This window comes from Musca autumnalis, unplaced genomic scaffold (genome assembly GCF_047663935.1).
Source record: "Musca autumnalis isolate F117 unplaced genomic scaffold, ASM4766393v1 scaffold_5, whole genome shotgun sequence".
Lineage (NCBI taxonomy): Eukaryota > Metazoa > Arthropoda > Insecta > Diptera > Muscidae > Musca > Musca autumnalis.
The window spans coordinates 94,259,706-94,283,405 of NW_027412088.1; the positions used below are offsets into that span (position 1 = coordinate 94,259,706).

At 37.5% G+C, this 23,700-nt stretch overlaps 1 protein-coding gene across 4 annotated transcripts in view; it reads right to left on the bottom strand.

Moving 5' to 3' along the window:
* Window positions 1-23,700, bottom strand: part of Asap (ArfGAP domain of ASAP) — a 98,065-nt gene that overhangs the window by 67,472 nt on the left and 6,893 nt on the right. The window contains exons 1-2 of one of the 4 annotated variants that reach the window (XM_073956404.1): window positions 19,936-20,320; window positions 18,655-19,035 (exon numbers count right to left, since the gene is read on the bottom strand). In XM_073956404.1, the coding sequence (XP_073812505.1) occupies window positions 18,655-18,786 (132 nt within the window). In that variant the 5' untranslated portion in view covers window positions 18,787-19,035; window positions 19,936-20,320. Of the gene's footprint in view, window positions 1-18,654; window positions 19,036-19,735; window positions 19,906-19,935; window positions 20,321-23,700 lie in introns of those variants that run through there. The other 3 variants (XM_073956407.1, XM_073956406.1, XM_073956405.1) reach the window with 3 other exon arrangements.

Genomic DNA, 23,700 nt, shown 5'->3' on the forward strand with positions numbered 1-23,700 from the left:
CCGATATTAAGTTATTCAGAGGTGACTATTCGCATAAATTTCGTTTTCTTCAAATGTTCACACATTTTTTTTAAACCGGATTCGTTTTCTATAAAACAAAAACTAAAAGCTTTCGTCCATTCTAGAGGAAATAACAGTAAAACAGACGAAATATTATTTTTTAATGAAAAGATAAGGTATAAGAATTTTGTGAAATCAATTTATTGTTCGGTTTGAGCTCTGCAAAACATATTAAAGGTTTAGATTTTTCAATTTTGATTTTTCAAAATAGTCTGGCTTAATCCCTTTTGTTGTTTTAATATTTAAAACAACAAGTTTATTAGTGGAGAAGGTTTGGCATTGTTCGCCAAGGGGTAAGGCAATGTTCTATTAAAGGTTTATATAAAAGCCCCCCGTAATAACTAGACAGCGGAGTTTTATGCAACCCCTATTTTTGGTCTGATTCATGTCAAATTGGAACTGGGCATATTGCAATCAAAACATATGCAAAATGCATTAATTTTGCATATGCAAAAAAATAATATGTGCATATGCAAAATTTATGCAGTTTACATATTTTCTTATGCAACAAATACTTCAATAAAAGGCACAAAAGTGTTTGTGTGTAAAATTTTTCTATTTAAAATTCTCTTCAGACAAAACAATAAAATAGAGAAATTTATAATTACAGCCACAACCTTCAAAATACCGAAAATCGGGGGTATCGTTCTATGGGGGCTATATGAAGGCCTGAACCTAAACCGATAAATTTTAGGTGGAAAGTTTTTTACCCCCGGAAGACTTAATACCAAATGTCAGCCATTAGGGAGGGATATTGAGGCCACAACCTTCAAAATACCAGAAATCCGGAGGTGCAGTTCTATGGGGGCTATATGAAGACGTGGACCTATGCGGACAGATTTCAGTTGTAAAGTTGCATACCCGTAACGAAGACTTAATACCAAATTTCAGCCATTTCGGTGGGGTATTGAAGCCAAAACCTTCAAAATACCGAGAATCGGGAGGTACCGTTCTATGCGGACTATATGAAGACGTGGACCTATACCTACAAATTTCAGGTGGAAAGTCTTATATCCACAAGGAAGACTTAATACCAAATTTTATACATTTCGGAGAGATATTGAGGACACAACCTTCAAAATACCAAAAATTCGGAGGTACTGTTGTTCTAAACTTGAACCTATACCGAGAAATTTCAGGTGGAAAGTGTTATACCACCAACGAAGACTAAATATCAATTTTCAGCCATTTCGGTGGAATATTGAAGCCACAACCTTCAAAACACCGAAAATCGGGAAGTACCGTTCTATGGGGTCTATATTAGGGTGTGGACCTGTGCCGACAAATGACTCGTTGAAAGTTCTATACTCCCAACGAAGACTAAATATCAAGTTTCACTTATCTCTGTGATATATTGAGGCCACAGCCTTCAAAATACCGAAAATCGGGAGGTACCGTTTTATGGGGGCTATATAACGACGTGGACTTACACCGACAAATTTCAGGTGGAAAGTTGTATACCCCCAACGAAGACTTAATACAAAATTTCAGCCATTTCAGTGTGATGTTGATGCCGCAACCTTCAAAATATCGGAAATCGGGAGCTAACGTTCTATGGGGGCTATATGAAGACGTCGACCTATGAGGACAAATTACAGGTGTAAAGTTTCATACCCCCAACGAAGACTTAATACCAAATTACAGCCATTTCGGTGGGATATTCAGGCCACAAATCCTTGCATATATTTTTGCATATGGTTTTGCATATGCTAATTTTATGCAAATATGTAAAAATATGTCAAAATATGCACGATATGCAAAAAATTCCGGGCCTAATTCGCTTTATTTTGTGATAAAACGAGTTTCTGTCTAATCAGATTTTCTCTATGACCATTCTAACCATATATGCATATGCATAGGATTCCGCTGTCTAGTAATAACTTAGATGGGGGGCTTTAACTGTGTTTTTAAAGACGAACTCAGGTTAGAATTACAAGCGGCATTCTAGCTTTTACAGAGAATAAGATCTCCTTACGAACAGAACCACCTTCAAATGTCTGAGTAAACCTCGTCAAGACCCACGCAGAAAAGACTGTCTCGAGTATTCTTTATCAGAGGACAACAAAGCGAGCTCGGACATAAAGAAGGTGATCCCGATCACGGAATCAAGGAAATATCCGACCTTCCAGTACGCCAAGGTAGCCAAACAGAAGTACAGGGAAGATCTGTGTTATGAGGTGATCGACACCAGTAATGGGTCTGGAAGACTACACAGAGATGATCAGAAAGCCATCAAGAAAATGGTCAATGACTAAAGGCCAAAACTCAATCAATCTTTGCTTGCAAGCCAGAAACAAAAAATAACTGGTTGTGAAAAAAAAATCGCAACAACAACAACGCACGAAACACGGGCGTTTGGCACAGGGATGCCAACTGTTCCTATGTAAAAATCGCTACAGCCACATACGCACCATAGGTCTGTAGCAATTTTTACCTTAAAACAGTTGACATTCCTGCTTAAACAGTGGTTTTTGTACGTCAAAAATCACCACAAGTAGCGGGAAAACCACCAACTTGGCACCCCTGGTTTGGCATACACACCACCAAAACAAAAACAAGCTTTTTACCCTCCCGTCTTCGCTTCTGCGTCTTCTATTACACCATACACACAGCTCTTTATTATAAAACAGCATTCCGCTACCGCGATAGCCTTGTTGTTACTCTCTTCGACAAAAATCCTCTCTCCACGCATAAAAAATATGGGTAATATAAAATTGAGATATGCTACAAAATATTGCAAACATATATTTGTTTGCAACCAGTCCCAAACATAAATTTGTTTGGATCCAAACATATTTCTGACATATATTTTTCTGTGCGTGCTTTCTACGCTTTTTGAAGCAAAATTATAAAGGAGAACCGCGGCGGAATTGCTAAGTGGCTCTGGCATTCCTTTATAATTTGACATTTTAAAAGCGAACAAAGCAAGCCCCGAACTGATGAGTTTGGGCCTTAATTGTTGGATCACATCCTTCAAGATAATCTGCAGTGAGCTTAAAGCGGAACTCTTAATGTACAACTTGGGCCCGTACGCCAACTCTGTAGATCTCGGGAAGGAAGCCATTAGTTAGCAACTGTTTCGGAATGCTTGCATAGCACTCGCGGTTTCCAAGCAAAATCGTGAAAACCTAAAGAACCCCTAAAAATGCGAACTTAAATCGCGATTTATTTGAAAATCCCTCCAGCGATTTTTTTCGTTTCTTGATATTTCTCATCTATGAACATTCTAGTTTCATAATCTGCAAAAACTTCCAAGATGTAAGCAGCTTCCATTTAAAATTAGTTAAGGGGCACCGTGATAACTAAAATTAAAATAAATAAATAACTCGAATACATAATTTTCGAATGATTTGTGGTATAAATGCTAGTTTCCAAGCCTACGTCCACCCACTAAAAATAACATTCTAATATGCCTGATGATCGGTCTAACCACCCGTGAAACGTAGCATAATGGTTGAATGTGTGGGGCTTCGGTCATAACGGCTCAACTCGAAAGCGAATTAATTCAGATATTCAAAATAGTTTTTTAAAAAGACTTTGTACTTGATAATTTTTACTATAGGTTGCTGAAACGCGTTTTTTAGCAACTTTTTCATTATACAACTGTCAAAATTCGAAACATTTGTAATAATTATTACAAATTATCGAGTGCACGGGCAGGCATATTATTTATATGTAAATTCTTCTATATACTGAGAATGCACATTTAAAAAAATCTCAAACGTAATTTCCAAAGAGCAAAAGAAATGTTCAATAATCTAATTTTCCTAAAATTATCAAACATTTATCACCTCTAAGCACCGATTATAACAAGAATAAGATTTATTAATCGCATATTTATGTATTTATATATTCTTCGCTAGAACCACAGCAAAAGCAAATATTATCCAAATTTCCGTTTCTGTTTATTTCTGTCACAAGTGACACATTAATTATTACAAAATTTCCATTTCCATGGGGAGATTAAAATATTAGTCAGAAGAAGAATATCTGTCGACGTAAGAGTAGGGGGAGAGGGAACTATTTTTATAATAAGTGTGTCATTTGATGGTGTAAATATTTTGAGAAAAAGATTCGTGATTTATTATTTCAGAAAAAAATAACCCAAAACACAGAAATTTAGTATCCAAGAAACATTCTGATGTCGTCTTCTGACGTTTTGATGATCATTAGCTGGCCACAGTCATAGTCTCACATCCAAATCGTTTTTTTTTTGCCGCACAAAAATAGAAAATTGGAACAGAATTAAAAGTAAAAAAAAGTGAGAAAAGAAAATGAAATGTTCTGATGCGGGCGGTGGAACAGCCAGCACACAAGTACGGTACAATGTTGGGAAACAAATTTTTGAAGCTCATTGAAACAAATTCTACATACTTTCGAATTTTTGGGAATCGTATATTCTTTTGCAAAAAATGTTTTTTTATTTGTTTAAGAAATGTTTTATGGTTTGCATGTGTTTTTTTTTTTTTTTTGGATAAACAAAAACGCCATAAACATTTATCACTCCACCACTACCCATGGGTGATAAAGAGTCGGTGTGCGTATGTGAAAAATGGTATCTAGGTGTACAAATTGTTTACATTTTGAATTTATTGCCATTAATATTAAAAGATGTGCGAAAAATTGTTAAATTTTTTAGCGGCAGTTCATGCGAGTCTCTGGAGTGCTTAGAAAATAATCTATGAGTAATTATCCAAACATATTTGCAGTCGATTTTCTGCAAATTATATAAGAAAATAATCTGCGATAATTTGTCTAGCTGTTGGATTTTTGGAGAAGCAACATTTTCAATTTTAAACAGAATAACATCCGTAGCTGCAGAGTAAGAAAATTTTCGCAGAAATCATATTTTGAAAGAACTGTAGTTGTAGTAACTATGTATATTGAGATATACTTGTAATATTTTATATATTATTTTTTGTTTAATTCAATAAAAAATTTTTCATGAATTCCCCGAAAATAATTTCCGTATTCATTCAATGTTTATCTCAATAATAGGGGATTCCCTTTTTATTGTTATCCTCGAATATAGAGTCGTACATAGTATGACGCCAATTGTAGAGACATTTTACATGGCTGAAATAATCAAGTGACGCAGGACAAAACATGCAAGGCATCCGATGGCGACTTTTTCGATACCGGATGAACCCGAAACCACTCAACGCCCGTGTTCCGGTCAGTGGCTGCCACCTCATCGTACAAATGTTTGTATTAGTATCGTTTTTCTTTGTTGGGAGCAGCATATCCCGGAATGTCTTTTCCGGATTCTTTAGCTCCATGCCGGGATGGAAGAAACCCCACGACCAATTTAAATGTGCTAAGTTTGTCACATTCGCATCCACCATCTCTCTCTCAGGGGCTGTTCTGAACTCGCCCATGCGAAGGACTACGACAGGGACTATGTTGCTGCATGCTGCGTGAATACAGCCCCCCCGTGAGTCGTCATCTGAATACAAGACTCCCCTGCAGTCTTAACAACAGCAGACGCACACGCAGAACTTAACACCATCCATTGCTGTTCCAATCCATGAAAATACATCTTTTACCAATTTATTGGATTTCATAAATCAACTCAACACCAACTGCAGCTTACAGTGTTGTGATGGTTACAACGTACTGAGGAGTATCGCACCAATAGTGGAGATGGGGCGAGTAGCTTTCCTGTTGCACCATATCTCTGACTTATCTCGTTTGATCCTGGCCCTAAAGACCCGTACATGGTATGACTTATCTCGTTTGATCCTGGCTATAAAGACCCGAACATGGTGTGTATGGTGGTAGCAGTCAGTTGTGGAACTGTCAAGGTAGAGTTGCTTAACGTATACATCTCGCCGATAAATGGTTGTATTCCGCGTTATAAGCCCAACATTAGCCCGCTTTGGTAAGGGCATAACCGTCTGTTCTTGGGTGACTTAAATGCTCAACACGAGTTGTGGCATTCGGTCTTTGAAAACGACCAGAGGGGTATAGTGCTGGCTGGGTAAACTAATAGCTCTACGTATTGCACGGTCAATGAGACCGCACCTACCAGTATTAGCGAGAGTATCACAGTTTGCCAGTTATAACCATCGTGTCTCCTGGTCACAAATGATCAGATCATCTCCCCATAATTGTCTCCATCTGAACGCCCGACATTCAAGAATCATGAGAAAGCTAATTGGCCTAGTTTTAGAGAGTTAACTAATCTCCGCTTCAGAAATCTGTACAACTCTGCTGCAGCCGCTCGCCATATACCTGCTGGTCGCAAATTAGCGTAATGAGCATCGTCGTGCCAACCGTATAGACCCGAGGCAGGGAGATGACACTGGAAGTTAACATTTTGGTCGGTGAGCATAAACGAACCAGCTGTTAAATCATCTGCAGAGTTGCAACATTGCAGCCGGAATAAATGAATTGCGGGAAAGGGATAAGTCATTTTTGAACACTGGAAAGAAGAAAGATAGGACCTCAGTCACGTTTGGCGGCCCTAAGCTGACTGATCCGAAGAGGTGCGCAAGTTATTTCAATCGACAAGCATTCCGGGAGTGACAGGGTGAAGAGAATAGTGCTACGCCGTATTAGATCTCTTCCTGCCGAGGATGAACCACCACAATTTACAATAGATGATGTTGGCGAGGTCATCATCTAAAGCGTTGGGCCCTGATGGAATCTCCATGATAATGCTGAAACAACTCGATGTGCCGGGAGTTGAGTATCTCATTAAAGTTCTCAGCCCACTTCGTTTCCGAAATCTGGAAAATGGACAAACTGGTCGCACTACTAAATCCAGGCAAGGATGCCAGCAAAGGTGAATGGTACAGACCGATTTCGCTTTTGTCGACCGTAGCAAAGAGCCTTGGGGCTTAAGTCCTTCCCAGCGTTAGAAATAGCTATCCAGTTGCTGATCATCAACATGTGTTCTGTAAGCATCACAGCACTACAACAGGGCTGTATACCATCTCCATGCCGTGTAATAGAACAGTGATGGTGGCTCTTGACTTATCAAAAGCCTTTGATACTTCGGTCAAGTTTGAAACGTTGCATAATCAATTATATGTGTGGACGCCAATCATACGAGGTATTCAGGAGCGATAAGTCCAAGCTCCGTAGGATAAAACAGGGAGTTCTCCAAAGGGGGATGATATCTCCAGAACTATTCAACCTGTACCTATGTCCTCAAACAGCGTAAAGCGCTCGACAATGTCAAATGCTTTTGACAAGTCAAATGCTTTTGACAAGTCACCTATGTTGATAGGCACTTGAGATTAAGGCTCTTCTGTCCGAACCATCTGATCACCATTCAGATCACCGAAGTAATGAAAAACACTTTTCAGGCTGCTTTGTATGTGATGCTGCATTTTCAACCTCTGGAGATGCTAATCCAGTTTCAAAGTATGAGGACGGTTTTTAGGCTCCGAGAGAGAAGAAGCAGAGTTGGTTAGAGGACTTGAAACCAGTCTCACAGGACCCGTGACTATATATGTTGATACTCAGACGGTCCTAAAGGCTATCAAGTCAATGATGTACGAAATATCTTTAAACCTCGGTGGGTTCCAGGAAATATTCATATAAAGGGTGGCTTTAAGTCGATCGATTTATGTTCCATTGATGCAACTGTTAGGCCCACCCTCTTTTATATTTATATTGCAATGTCCTAAGAATAATAATTACCCACCTTAAGTTCATTTCATTTTTCTTTCAATGGCTTCTAAAAGAATGAAACCAAAATGAAAACATTAATAAAAATCAGATCATCCGATGCAGTGAATACTGCGCTGCTGCCCAGATGATGCGGATGATGGTGATGATGATGATGCATTCATTCATTCATCCAACCATTCGTAATGTATTCAACACATTAAGCTAATTAAATGAAATCAATTTGCTGTACTATCTGTTGAGATTTAACCTCAAAGAATACCTTGGAGATGATTGGGCTGCTGTTTGGCTGTTGTACATCAATCGTCGTCGTCATTCATTCAGTAGCAAGCAATCTTTCACAAAACGGAGGCGGCGGGAGCGGTTGAAAAAAAGTTTAGCACACCTCTAAGAAGACGTTGTAAAATGTGATGGGGTGATTGCTTTTGTTTTTGGTTTCGTCTTGATTGCAGCGGCGACTGGCGATGGCTGATGTTTGTCTGTCTATCTTGCCCAAGATGGATATTGCTTGGCTTCTTCTTCATGATGTTTGTGTTGGCGGGTGTTATTATGTCTTGTTTAACTTTTTTCATATTTTCTTTTTTGTAGCGAGATGAAATGCACACAAAAATTTGTGCCAGTTAAATATTAAAAGACAAGCAAGCAGACAAGTCAGCTAAGTGAACAGCTGAGATGGCCAGCAACAGCAACATCAGCAGCAGCAGACAGACAGACGCATGCATATCTGACGACAAATATTTTGCTAAATGGAGGAATATATGCAATACACTTAATGAATTTAAATCATTTGCTTGTATTTGAAACGCTTACCCAATTGGGGAATGAAGCAGCGAGAAGCTATAATACAGCAAAAATGACTTATTTTTTGGTAGTTTGCCAATAATATTTGCCACCTTCCATTAGGTTATTTTGCGCTCTCTGTCATATCATAAGACAACTCACAATCTCTCTATTTCTTACTCCCTCTCTTTGGCATTCCTTGAGAGACGATAAGTTTCACAAAAATAGCATGACAAATTAATTACGGCGGAACCTATTTCAAATGATTCAACTGACAAAATAACAACAACACCGATAAACAATGATAACAAAGTGAGACAATCCCACGGCGGAGGTTATTTAATACCGGATTGACCAGGAACCAAACAACAATCGTGTTCCGGTCAGCGATTTTCTGTGTTGGGTGCAGCATATCCCGAAATGCTTTTGGTCCGTGACGGGACGGAGAAAAACACCAGGACCAATATACTATTTGTGCTCGGTTTTTCACATACACATCTTCACCCAAATCCAAACTTTGGCCAGACGCAATAGATGTCGGGAGTGAGTTGTTCTGGACTTGTCCATGCGAGGAACTACAACAGGGACTATGTTGCTGCATGCTGCGTGAACACAGCCCCCAGTGAGTCTTCGTCAGATTACGCGAATCCCCCGCAGCAACAGCCGCACACGCAGCATTTAACACCAACCGTTGTTGTTTCAAAATGCATCCTTTTTGCAATTTATTTGCAATGGACTACGAGGAAATAGTGGACTCCATGAGTCGGAAGCATATCATGAGTGCGGCGGTGCAGGAAACCAAGCTCAACAACAACTGCAGCATATAGCGTTGTGATGGTTACAACGTACTGAGGAAGGATCGCCCCGAGTAGTTGAAGTTGGGTATTAGCCTTCCTATTGTACCAGTCTCTTCAATACCCGTACACGGAATGTATGGGGGTAGCAGTCATTGGGTGGAACTGACGAGGTAGAGTTCTTGAATGTATACAACCCGCCGATATATTAGCGTACTCCAGGTTATAGACCCAACATTTGCACGCTTTTGGAGGGTCATAACCGTCTGGTCTTGGGGGACTTTAATGCTCATAGTTATATTGTATCATTTCGTCCTTGGAATCCCCAAAGGGGTATAGCGCTGGCTGAGCATACTGATAGCTCTACGTTTTGCTCAATTAATGAGGACGCCCCTATCAGAATTAGAGGAAAGTGTCAAAGTTCGCCAGACATAATCATTGTGTCACCTTGTCTGACAAATGACGTCACCTGGCAACCCACCATTTTTCTTTGATCCGTTCATCTTTCACCAATTATGGTAAAGCTAATTGGGCTAGCTTCAAAGAGTTCACTAATCACCGCTTCAGAGATCTGTCCAACCCTTCAGGTGTTCGGGAAGCAAAAAGGACGTTCCGAGACATCATCACTGTTGCAGCTGCACGCCATATACCTGCTGGTCGAATACCCGAAGTGAAACCAAACTTCACAGCAAAGACGTGAGCGTGACGAGCTTCGTCGTGTCAACACCAGTGACCCCAGAGTCAGGGAGCTGATACTGGAAGTTAAAAGGTTGGTCGCTGAGCATAATCGGAACAAGTTGTTAAATCATCCGAAGAGTTGCAATATAAAAGCCGGTTTAAGTGAATTTTGGGCAACGGCAAAGTCACACGCGAACCTTGGAAAGAAGGAAAATAGGACCTCAGTCACATTTGCCCACGTTACACTGACTGACCCAAGTGGTGCTCAAGTTATTTCAATAGACAGTTTGTCATGTACCCTGGGAGTGACAGACCGAAGGGAAGAGTACACGTCGCCTCAGATCTCTTCCTGCCGAGGACGAAGCACCACAGTTTACAATGGATGATGTTGGGAATGCCATTAGGAACGCTAAATCACCCAAGGCGTTGGGCCCTGATGGAATCTCCATGGCAATGCTGGATGTGCCGGGAGTGGAGTATCTCACCAAAGTCCTCAAACTGACGCTAGCCACCCTCATCTTCCCCGAAGTCTGGAAAATGGGCAGGGTGGTCCCGCTACTGAAGCCAGACATGGATGCCTGCAAAGATTAATCATACAGACCAATTTTGCTTTTGTCGTCCGTTGCAAATACTCTTGACGATTTACTTCTCCGCAGCATCAGAACTAGCTATCCAGTTGTCGACCATCACAGCGCTTCACGCCATCTCCACACATATTTGTCGTGGACCCATCACGAGTGATAGAATAGTGCATGTGGCGTAGAGCTGGCAAATCGATGGAAATATCGATATTATCGATACTTAATTTTTTACGCCAATATCGACGAATAGTTTTTTATATCGATATTATCGGCCATTTTGACATCACTAAAGAAAAGCCATAGAAGCAATAGCCACAAATGTTTATACCCTCAGCCTTTAAGTAGAAACACAATAAAATACTCCGCTTTTTCACGCTCAGTTTCATGTAAAAGTTTAAAGGCCAAGTACTACCTATTTCAAATGAATTCGATAGCGTTTGAATTAGGTAGTACTTGGCCTTTAATCCTTTACATGAAAATGAGCGTGAAAAAAGCGGCGTATTTTATTGTGTTTCAACCTTGAAGCTGACGAGGTCATATACACTTTGAAGCTGTAAACACATCCAACGTTTGAGTAAAGTTTTGTGTCATTTCTGGTACATGAATAGAAGACAAATTTGTCCTTACTCTTCTACCAGAAATGACACAAAACTTTACTCAAACGTTGGATGTGTTTAGGGCTTGATACGACCTAAAATGTGCCTCATCGAAATAAAGGTTTTAGACCTCAAGTATTTTTTGACGAAATTCGATTTAGACAATTTTGAGTAGATCTAGCAATGTCCGTCCGTCTGTCTGTCTGGCTGGCTGGTGCGCACGATAACTCTCGAACGGATCAATCGATTCGGTTCAAATTTTGGGTATCGAAATATTTTGTCCAGATTCGATTTGAGTTCGAAGATGGGCCATATAGGTCCACTCCTTCAGGTACCTCCCCCACAAATGTTCAAAAATTGTCGCAAAACTTGTGCGCACGATAACTCTTGTAGGGAATAACCGGTTTGGTCCATACTTTGCACAAGCGATTCGAAACAAATTTTGCATTTAGTAATATGAGCCATATCGGTCCAATTCGTCTAGTAACTACCCCACAAAAGTTCAAAATTTTAGTGTAAAATGATGTGAACGATAACTATCGAAGAGATCAATAGATTTCTTCCAAACTTTGCACGTCGTATTATTCCTTCCAGATATAGATCGGCTTCGAATATGGATTATCACGGCTTACTCCTTCCGGTAGCTCCCACAGAAAATTTGGAACAAGTGAATTTTAAGAGCTCCTCCCGGATCGTGTCGAAATTATTTTCTGCATTTTCTTATAAACATCTTTTAAATCACCGCGATCGTAGTTTTTCGAAATTTCTTGCACCGATAAATGCGGGATCCGACGAGAAAATCCCATTTTTTGCGCAATATCAAATGTTAGTTGGTGTAATAAATGACCAAGGATGCCTTTATGTCACGGTTCATAACATGGCGATCTTGCATTATTCGTTCAAGCTCGGCCTAATTTATTCTGGCACAATGACCGTTTTTGGACGACCCTCAAGAACTTCGTTTTTGCCAAAAAATATCAAATGACGACTGGCGACACTGCGTGTTACTTAGGCCGCAAACTTTTCTATTTCGCCTCGTATTTCACTGACATGTGAAGTGTAAACAAAACACATTTGTCGGCCATTTTGAATTCTAAATAAATAGGAGTAGGAAATCTACGATAGTATCGATTTTATCGATATTTTGAAACGAAATTATCGAAAAAAATCGAATGGGGCCGATATCGATAGTTTGCCAGCTCTAATGTGGCGCTTGACTTATTAAAAGCCTTTGATACTGTCAAGCACTCCACTATGTTTGAGAACATCGAGCAGACAACCCTCCGGTCAAGTTTGAAAAGTTGTATAAATAATTCTATGTGTGAACGCAAGTCGTATGTGCAATCCAAGAACAAGAAGTTCAAGCTTCGTAGAGTGAAAGAGGGAGTTCCCCAAGGTGAGGTAATATCTCCGGAACTGCTTAACATCTACCTCTCCTGTATTCCGCCCCCTCCAGACGGCATTGATTGTACGGTCTTGGCATTAGGTAGTTTCCCTGATGCCACTCTGTTCACCGCATGGACGGCAGAGGTGAGAACAGTATTAAATGTCATAATCGATGGTAGCAAAATTCTAGGGGTTACATTCGACAGAATGTTCATGTCGTCCGCGCGGACCTCCCCCACCAACCCCGAGCCGGATTAAGCGGAAAAAGGAACATACAAACATATCAAAAACAACACGGCAATACTTTGAACACAATGAACTAACGATCTCCGAGTGAAGCAGTCACATATACGATTAGATGGCTGCGCATCCTTAAACCTAAGGTTCAGAAGCATGAGTGCTTCCGGCAGCAGGACAGTACTACTCGATGTCATTTGGGGGTGATTCTGAACGAAAATTCGCCGTGAGTTTTTGTCTTTCCGCCATTTCAACTTAAGGAAGTGAAAAATATCACGGGGAATTTTCGTTCAGAACAACCCCGACAATATTGTTCATATTTTAAAATCATTTGACAAAATAAAAGAATCTCGACTAACCCTATTATACCTAATAGCTTAAGAGTTCTATTGTTATCAAATAAACAAGTGTCTACATATGTATGTACATACGAGTAGATACCTACTTTCGTTATTATTTTTATTGTTCATTTGTATTTTATTTGTAGTGGTTTCCCCAATAACTGTTGTGATTATGAAGCTGTGCACACACCTCTAAAATAAGTAAATACACAAATAACCTTGATGTCAACACATTTGTTGAGAAAAAATCTATTTTTTCCTACTGTGAATAATTGTTATATATTCAATTGCAAAAATTAATAACAAATACAAATATACTATTCAAAAAAAAATTGTTCAACAAATTGCCAAAAGTCAATTTATTAATTGACCTAAGGCAGAAAAAAGTCAATGCATTCATTCATTGTTATGGTTGTCAAATGGTGTTTTAACAAAGCCTCGACTCAGTGTGTGTGTGTGTGTAAGCCTTAATTACTCTTGCTCTCACTCACGTCATTGTTTATGAAATCACCTGTTCGATTTATGAGTGATGTTACAGAGCAAGAGAGGACTAAAAACCCTTTTTCGACGGGCAAAAGGGTACGTGGTGTTTGTTGTTGTAATAAAAATAAAAATAAAACAGGTGTACTCGTATTTTAAATCAGTAGTAAATTTTATGTGGCCACTAGGTATATGTACAAAAACCAATGTAGACAGATGATGTTTATCAGCTGTGAATTGTATCTATTAAAACAGCTGATTCCTTTTATGTCATTTTGTAAGGCATACAAGACTAGAAAGGATTGACTTGCGTTTTTATCAGAAAATAATTATAAATACGATCTGAAAAATTCCTTCAGACATGAATTATTAACATGATAGATTATTTGGTGAACATTTACTATAAGTCGTCTAAGGTACAACCATAATTCAAAACAAACATCAAAAAATCATTGCTAAAACCTTTTAATGATATTAAGGATGTAAAAGTGGACGATATTGCAATTGTTTCTTTAAAAACAATTAATTCCCTTAAAATAGAATGTAAAAGTGACAAAAACTTTGGCATAAGATCCTGTTTGTGTTAAAAATTATAAAGAAAACGCAGGGCCGTGCCAATACTCTTCTTAAGGCCAACTTTTTTTTTTTTTTTTTTGATAAATTGACAGATTTCCCAAATTGTTTTCGCAGACAGTCCTCAGTGTCCTGAATACAACAATATACACATATTTTATTATGGGAAGTCCATACTTCCCGGGATATAGGTCTTCAAAGTTCCAAACAACTCGCGTAGCCGTGAAAGTCTTAAATAGCTGTCCGAAGCCCGCTATTGGGATAAGCTTACCTTTGCACCTGTTCCTAGGTGAAAATATCAAATCGCCGTTTTTTCCCGGGGATTAACGTATTCCAATTTTTATGAAAATCTTGGGCTTAACCCATATCGTACCGAGAAAAATTGTTTATTTATTTTTTTAAAAACAAAACACTTTTTTAGTGTAATTAGGACCCACTGATGTCAAAAATCAACTCAAACAATTTTTTCCGACTTTTCGTTTTCCCGGAAAGTGGTGTTCGAAATTTCGAACACTGGCGCTTAAGCTATATGTATAGAAGTAAAATAGAATTGATTTATTTGCCGTTTTATTGATTTATTTCACCATTTTTGTATGAAAAAATTGTTGAAGATTGGTATTGAGACTTCTTTGGACCTACAAAACTTTTCCCTGAAATGTGGCAGCACTGGTCCCCTTTTTGGATTGCCCCCTATAGAACGGTACCGCCCGATTTTCGGAGATTTCAAGGATTTAGCTGCATTATCCTCCAGAAATGATTGTAAATTAATATATATTTAGTCTTTTTTGAGGCTACTTAATTTTCCTGCAGAAATTTGTTAGCATAGGTCCACGTTTTATATAACCTCCGTTGAATTGTACCTAACGATTTTAGGGAATTTCAGGATTTTAGCCGCACTATCCTTTAGAAATGGCTGAAATTTAGTATTTAGTCTTATAAGGTGCTATAATAAATAACTTTTCCCCGCAATTTGTCAGTACATTTCCACGTTTTGATATACCCATCGATATGTAGGTTAAGTACCAGCGTTCGAAATTTCGAAAGTCAACTTTGCACATCTGTAAAGTCGAGCTTGCGCATCATGTTCTCTATATTTTGTGAAACATTGGCAATAATTCCCCATGATTATTTAATTTCATTTTTTATAATTTTTTAAAATTAATTTAAAAAAGATCCAAAAATATAGGTTTCAAAAATCTACCCTTAACATCGTGGGGGAGGCGGGGTTTTCAAGGGAACAATTTTTTTTATTTGCTGACAGATTAGACTTTATACATATACCAAAACATGTTTAAAATTAAACCTTTTTCATCCATAAATATTTTTTTTTTTTTGAAAAAAAGTGATTTTACTGTTCGAAAAATCGAACACCAAGTACGAAATGGGTTAAGCAGGGTCTATGCGCTGCCCTATGATTTGTTTGGAATTTTTACCATTGATAGGAGTTGTTGTCCTGATCCTTTATATAGTAGAAGTCGCGCATAAACCCAACACGTTCCAAAACTTCAATAAATTTGCCTTTGTATGAAATAAAGCTTGCTTTTTTACCCGTAGGTAATTTTAACATCATTTTAAACTAAATAGCGCAGCTCAGATCTGACAAGTGTTGATAAGACTGGCCGTAAGGATTTTTTTCTGTCAGAGTCATAAAATACATATCTGTGGTGTCAGAGAATTTCACTTATGATTCACAATATTTTAAAACTAATAAAACTAAAACTAATAAACTAAAATATTAAAACAACAACTATGGGATTAAGCCAGACTATTTAGAAAAAATAAAGTTTTCCACTATATTTCCACCATTAATCGGGAATTTCAAAACAATTTCCCAGGAAATTCCTTCCAAAAAATATCGTGAATTCCCGGTAATTCGGGAAAGTTGAGGACTCAAACCACAAATCACACACTGGATGTATGTAACCATGATCCTGCCCATCATAACATACGGTAGACTTCTCTGCTAGCAAGCACTTTGGAATAAGGTATTACTGTCTAAACTATCAAGTGTTCAAAGGGCTGCGTCAATTCTGATTACAGGAGCAATCAAAAGCACTCCTCAGGCCTCTTTGACCGTAATCCGGGATCTAATACCTCTGAATTTTATGGATCAGGCTGCGAGGTCGACTTTTATACACCGAGAGCTAGAATCGTGGCGGATTTCACATTGCGGACATGACAGCTTTAATCTGACGACATTAATAACTGAACTTCAGTCACGTTGGCCACATCACGCTGACTGGTCTAAAGAAGTGCGCTAGTAATTTTAACCAAAAATTTGTCGGGTATCCTGGGAGTTCAAGATTGAAGGGAATAGAAGGACTACCATGCCACAGTATGGTCCGCGAATATAAGTGCAACGCAATGGAAAAATAACTAAACCTGTCAGAATTCCACCTTGAGAACTGCAACATTGTGGCTCCTTATGTCTTCAGTGGACCATCTTAATCCCCATATAGTGGATAGGACGGAGGAGGGATCTTTATGATATAGAATGAGAGAGATCCCCTAGTTCAACAAGCCTATCAAGCAGGTTTAAATAGCATTCACAAAGATGCAGTCGCAGATGCCATAAACAACTATTATGTGACTGCAATCCTCGGAGAACATCCCCCATTTATCGCAGCTGAGGAGCGTCAGCTGCCACGACAAACCAAAGTAGTTTTGGCTCAACCAAGCTGGTTATGATGCAGCCGTCTAAATTCCTATAGGGCAAGGATCGATGACACCGTGCAAAGCATCTGCCCAGTATGCGGCAAAGGCCCGCACAATACGCAGTTCCTTTTCTAACAATAACAATATTACTGTAGATTATGTGAAGATGCAAAAGAGATAGAGATGGTAGAAAATATATTTGTTGTTGTTGTAGCAGCATGAACCCTACGTAGAAACATAGGTTTAATACTGGGTTGGCAGCCACTGGCCGAAACACAATGGGTTCGGGTCAATCCGGTACGTTAGAAACCGCTGCCGTGGGTTTGAAAACAAGTAGTCTTGAAAATATATTTTGTCGGTGCCGCTTGTTGCACACAAGAAGACACCGACTAATAGTTCGATTAGATGCAGGATGAAGGCGATATACCAAAGGTCTCCGAAAGAAGCAGAGTATACTATTAAATTAGATGTCTGTGCATCCTAACCTACCTTATTTCAACCGAAAATTTGACAAGCATCCTGAGGGTGACAGTGGAAGTGAAAAGTATTACATCGCACACGACTTTTAACTGCGGAGGTGGTACCACGCTATTTACAATTGACGTTCTAAGTGTCACCCTAAAAAGTGAATCACCCGGATGAAAAATCATTACCGTGGATTTTAATATTTTTTAATTTTAATATCTACGGTAATTCGAAGTCTGGAAAAAGGCATGTTGGTCCAATAATTATACCCTCAGCATTTATGCTAACGCGGGTATATACACTTTCATACGGGCAAAATGTACCTCATCGAAATAATGGTTTTAGACCCCAAGTATGTTTGAACGAAATGTGTTTCAGACAATTTGGAGTCGATTGAGCAATGTCCGTCTGTCTGTCTAGCTGGCTGGAGCGCACGATAACACTCGAACGGATGATCCGATTCGGTTCAAATTTTGGCTTTCGTAATATTTTGCCCAAACTTAGTTTAAGTTCGAAGATGGGCTATATCGGTCCACTCCTTCCGGACTATATTTGTCGACTCCATCCGGTACCTCCAACACAAAATTTGGGATAAGTTCACTTTAAGACCTGATATGGAATCACTTTGATTTTTGTTGAAGCAACTTGCATTCGCTGCCTCAATTACGATGGTAAATGTTTTTTCAGGGGCAAGTCCATACTTCTTGAGAAAACAGCCCGAAGGGTGTAAAAACCCCCTATGGTACCATATGTAGTTGCTGGAGATCCATTCTTTTTAGTATCTCCTCCGCAAAACGTTTGATCTTTAATCTTAATCAACATTTTTGTCGGTTCTAACGCTCAACATTTAAAAAACATACGTTTTTGGTAAAAAATTGTTTCAATATACACAGGCTGAGGGAGTATCTCTGTCGGCAAACCCGACTGATATTTTTTTACTTGTTTTATTTATTAATACCACTGAATGTGGAGGTCGACGATATAACAACTCCAAACACTACCAGCACGATTCTCGGGACACAATTAATAAATATATACCTATTCTTTAGGTTCTACATTTTCTTCGATTATTTCTTCAAGAACGAGTTTTTATATAAAGCCAAAAGGTTACCAAAACGGCAACAAATCTCCCAATCATAGATATACCTATTATTAAAATGGGGGGTGGAACAATTTGTTGACGTCCAATGCATTTACAATCATATTCTCTCATTATTATTTTTACAAGTCCATCTCGACTTCATTTGACGTAATATATAGAAGCATCTGTCAACTAAATGATGACCGACTTATATCTAAATATATGTAAAGAACTCGACCTTAAATAAAAAAAAAGTAATGTAAAAGACCTTCCATTAAATATTTAAAACAAAAAAAAACAGAAACTTACCTCTTCCAATACCGCTATTGTTTGGCGACATGCCGGCATCATGCGGGATGCAAATGTTGATGTTGTTGGTGAATTGTAATCATCTCGAGTTTCCTCAACAAATTCGGCTATATTCATAAGTGCAGGCGGCATTTTTCACAATATGCAGTAGAATGTGCCAAGGGGCACACTCTGCCAGTGGTTGTACTCCGTAGGGTGTCCAATATCAATGTAAAAACAATTGTAGGGCCGCCGAGTTGCTGCTCTTGGCTATTATTGGCCCCGTCCCGTTGTTGTTGTTGTTGTCGTTGTAAAGTTAAACGGGCAAATTATAGCGCGTAAAATTTAAAACAGCTGGTTAACACACGGTGTGGTGTTGTTAAACGGGGGTACGTACACAAACTAGTTGGGTGACAAAAAACCGACGTATAATTTTAATAACAACAAGAAAGGGAAGAAGGAAAAAATAACATAAATCATTAAATATTCAATTCATAACAACACTCAGCTGAAAATGTTAATTTTGAATTGTTGGTTTTTGGGTGATTTGCATTGAAAAAGGACACTGACATTTAATGCAAATTGTTTGTGTTCTGTTGGCAAAGGAAAAGACGTAATTTATGATAAAATCGATCTCTATTTTATTTTTATTCTCTCACTCTCCACTAATTATGAGGCTGTAATTTTCAAGTACCTCATGAGCAAGGATAGTAATGACGTTTTATTTGCGAGAATTATTTTTTTAATGAAATGATGCACAAAACAAAACTATGCCAGTCGAGTGTAACTGATTGGCAGGCACTTTTAAAATCAATGACACTTTTATAATTCAATAAATACACAATGACGACAAACAATAATGAACCGAGTTATTACTCAAACTCAAGTATGTATTTGCAGGGTTTTTTGTTGTGGTTTGCAATGGATTACTTGGCATTTTGTTTTAGTTTTGAATTTATTTTTACGTTTTTCATAATCTAAAAGATATTTTGTTATTTCACATAATAACGCTGTATTTTTTCCCAATCCCTTTTTATTTGAACAATCAATTATTTAATTCCTTATTCTTTATTATTTGGAGATGAGTGATACGATACACTACATAACAAACCACTTTGGCATTGCTATACTACTTTGCTGTGCCTGCCTTTGCCTGTGTTTTGTTGTAAAAATTTTGTTTCTATTTTGTTGTTGTTGCTGCGTCGCAGCAACACCCATTTTTTGCCTCCACTTCTTTCCAACTTTAAAACAAAAGGATTTGCTGCAAAAAACACAATTTCAACACTCTAAAATCACACTCACTTTATTTGTTTCAACACACCGATTACTAGACCATTATTTATTGCTATATTTTTTGTGATATTTTTATTTTCCTTTAGTTGTTTGCAGCATTCTGTTTCTTTATATTTTTTGTAGTATAAACTTTACAATTCAAGGGTTTTCTTCGTTGCTCTCTTTCCAATTGGTTTTGTTGTGTTTTTATAAACTCCACATTTTCTTAATCCATTAATTTTTTCATTTAGTTATTTATTTGTAATATATTTCTTAATAATTTTTTATTTTGAATTATATTCCCATTTTCCATTATTTTTTTAGAATGTGAATGTGGCAGAGAACCGAGCTATACTAAAAACACAGTAAGCGACGGCGTTGGTCACAGTACAGTACAAAGTACATATATGCATAAACTGCGCCGCCGTGTTATGTTTTCGCTATCATTTCACCGTGCAGTCATAACGGAGATGCCACATTGTCTCAAAATGATAAATGGTCTTTGAAAGGCGTTTTTGTTACAATTAAAGACGTAAAAACATGGTGTCAAAGCAAATTCATATAAGTATACGCATGAATTACAACAACTAACAAATTTACAAAAAAAAAAAACATTGTTGTTATTGAAAATTAACAGCTATACCTAATTTAAGTCGTGACGTACAAAAAATATTCACCTACCTACCAAAACAACGCTCTCTGAGCGTCCGTATTACCCAAATACGTTGAATCCGAAATCCCATTTAAAACACAAAAATCGCGACTGAAACTTTATTAAACGTTTTCATTCGTAAAACAAACATTTTTTCCTTTGCAATAAATTGTATTTCATGTTTTGTTGTGCTTTTGTTTTCAAAATACAAAACACATACAATAACATATCGTACGTTCTGTCAAAGTTGAAAATGTTTAACTTACAAAAAGTATACGCTCGACGTATTTCGGTAGTGCTCATAAGAATACATGTGTTCTACTTTTTTCACCACACACGCCCTGGGAATACGGTTGTATTTAGGCATAGCAGTAATTGTCAAAGATATATATTGAATAATAGGGTCGTTCCAAAAATTTTTTTCAGGAAAAACATAAATACATTTTGAAAATCATATATAATAGAAGACATTTGAATCAAAATGTAAATATAACGCATTCAGAACTCTCGTAGGTAATTTTTATTACACATTTATTGTTGTGTCTGGAATGGTCTCAGAGTGGACTTATGTTGAATAATTGAAAAGTTTCGCACGCGTTTAATTTTTGATTAGTTTATTAGGAATTCATTTATTCTCTTTGCGCTATAAACTTACAAACTATGAAGTAGAAAAAGGAATACAATAGCTGTGTCTGGTTACCCTAAAATTTGTAACAATTTGCACCAATTGTTGCTGGAAGTCGTCTGTTAACACAAAAAACCAGCAAAAGAGAGCGATTCGAGAGAGACATTTTGACAGTTCTTTCACTGAGAGCTTGCAAATTCTTGCTGGACAAATTTCTTCTAGCAAGCACTTGCAAGCTCTTCTTCTTCCTGAAAACAATCAATCAGCCGTTTTTAGTTTTTTGTTGATTTATGTTTGTGAACATTAAAAACAATTTTATTGTGGTAATAACATAGTCTAATTGTTGCTCTGTTCCAGAACCTGCAAGAAGCTACTATTTTTTACTACGATAACATTTTTTCCTTTATGTTATCGAAAAAAATAGTAGAAATTAGTAGATTCTTGCAGTTCTGGAACAGACCATGTATTGTTTTATGGAGAACAAATTTGTAAAGTGGAAAAATACTTTTTTGTTTCATTTTCTTTTTTATTTTTAATAAAATACAACGTGTTTGCTTCCTTTGTTGGCGGACAAATTGTTCTGTTTTGGCAAGTCAGCTGATTGCTTGCTTTACTTTTTAAAATTTTCTAGCAAAAGAGAATAAAAACCCCTTACTCTCTTCTTGCTGGACAATTCTTGCTGGGAAAGTAACCAGACAGACTTAATGACATTTGAATTATAGTGTTGCCACTGTATTATAATTTACATTATTGATTAGAGTTACCATTGTGCATTAATTATAAATAGGTATACAACATTTATGATGAAAAGAAGTATTTTATGGTAGCAAATTTCGAAATTTCAAATTTCACGAGTAGATCCTATTACATTTTGAAAACCAAATTTACAAAAAAGTAAAAATACAGCTGATTGTCACTTCTACCTTCTATAAATGTGCCTTGCATGCATGGTAGAATAAGAAAAGGTAGCAGCAATACACAGCTGACTGAACTGGGTTGTAACGTTAGTGTCAAATTTCATATGACATTTTATACATTTATTTCTATTTCGATGTACATTAGGGACATATATTTTTTGAGAAAAAAATATATATCATTCGGAAAGAACCATTTCCCAGAAAGACTTCTTCATATCAATGATATGTAACCTCCTCCAAGTTCGAACAATAAGCCGCGCAGTAAATCACCGCTTGTAGAAGCGATACAACGTTTGTTAATATGTGAGGTATTTTGTTAAAATTTAAAAATATAAAGCCCTAATAAACATGTGCTTCTTTGATTTCTAAAACAAAACATTGAAACAGCTTCTCCTTTTTCTATGAATTTCCAGCGACCCCAAACGTTTCTGCAAGAATTCTACTTTCTGCGAGAATTTATGCATTTAGTGGAAAGATGTGGAAACATAAAAATTGAAAATGTAACGAATTTTCATTCATGTTTTCCAAAATATTCAACCAAATATGAAAAATTATTAGTTTTTTAAATTCCAATAATTTATAGACATTTGCTTGTTTTGTTTACAAATACAACTGGCAGTAACGTTATGCGGGGCATACACTATACTGCCAAACTGCACTGCCAAATGAACCCTTGTGTACGTGTGTGATTGAATAGTGTGTGGCATTACTTCAATCCATATTCCAAAAATGATGAATTTTTTTTATTTACATTTACAAAATCAAAACTATTTTGATTTCAATCCTGCCAAAACTATGTTATGTGCGGTCAAAATAAATACAACGCCATCTATACGCGATGCCTAGAAAACACATGACAGCGACCATTCGAGCGGATGTAAATTACATCTGTCTTGTTTATGTTTGTAAATTGTCAATAAAAAAGGAAATTTGGAATCTGAGAGAAAATATGGGAAAACTGAGAACTAAAATTTTATGTAGGTCAAAGAAAAGAGGTTCTTTCTGGTTTTGGAGTTCTTGGCAGCAGGAGGTAGATAAGCTTAAAGGAAAGATTCCGTTGTATAGAGACAACACTGCAGAAAGGTGCTGAGTCTGGATATTAACTTGTCTTATCTGATATAAACGCCTACAAATAAACAGTCAAACATTTATTTCGTGAAGTTAATTGAGTATTGTTAATCAGTGATACCTTAAAATCTATCTTCAACAAATAATATAACGCTGACAAGTTGGAATACAGTCATCCGATTCTGCCTCCTCTGTCCAACGTTGGAGTAGCTGTTGAGCACACGACATCCCGCGGTGCTGAGGTACCTAAAGAAAAATCAATAAGAAAGCTAATTGGGCTTACGACTCTTACCTAATACCTTCATTAAATATTTAGACGTTTAAGACGGACGGACAGTCATTACAATCTAGAATAAAAGGAGATTAAAGAAAAGTGGTAGCGAGGGTAGACATTATACAAGTTAACTTTTTCTGCGGAATTGAATGGTTCCGAGTCCCATCCGTATAGAAAGAGCTCTCTCTAGGCAGATAGGCAGTCAGTGTAATTATTTGTAGGAGTATGGTCTCTCCAGGTACCTAATTAATGTTGTCCC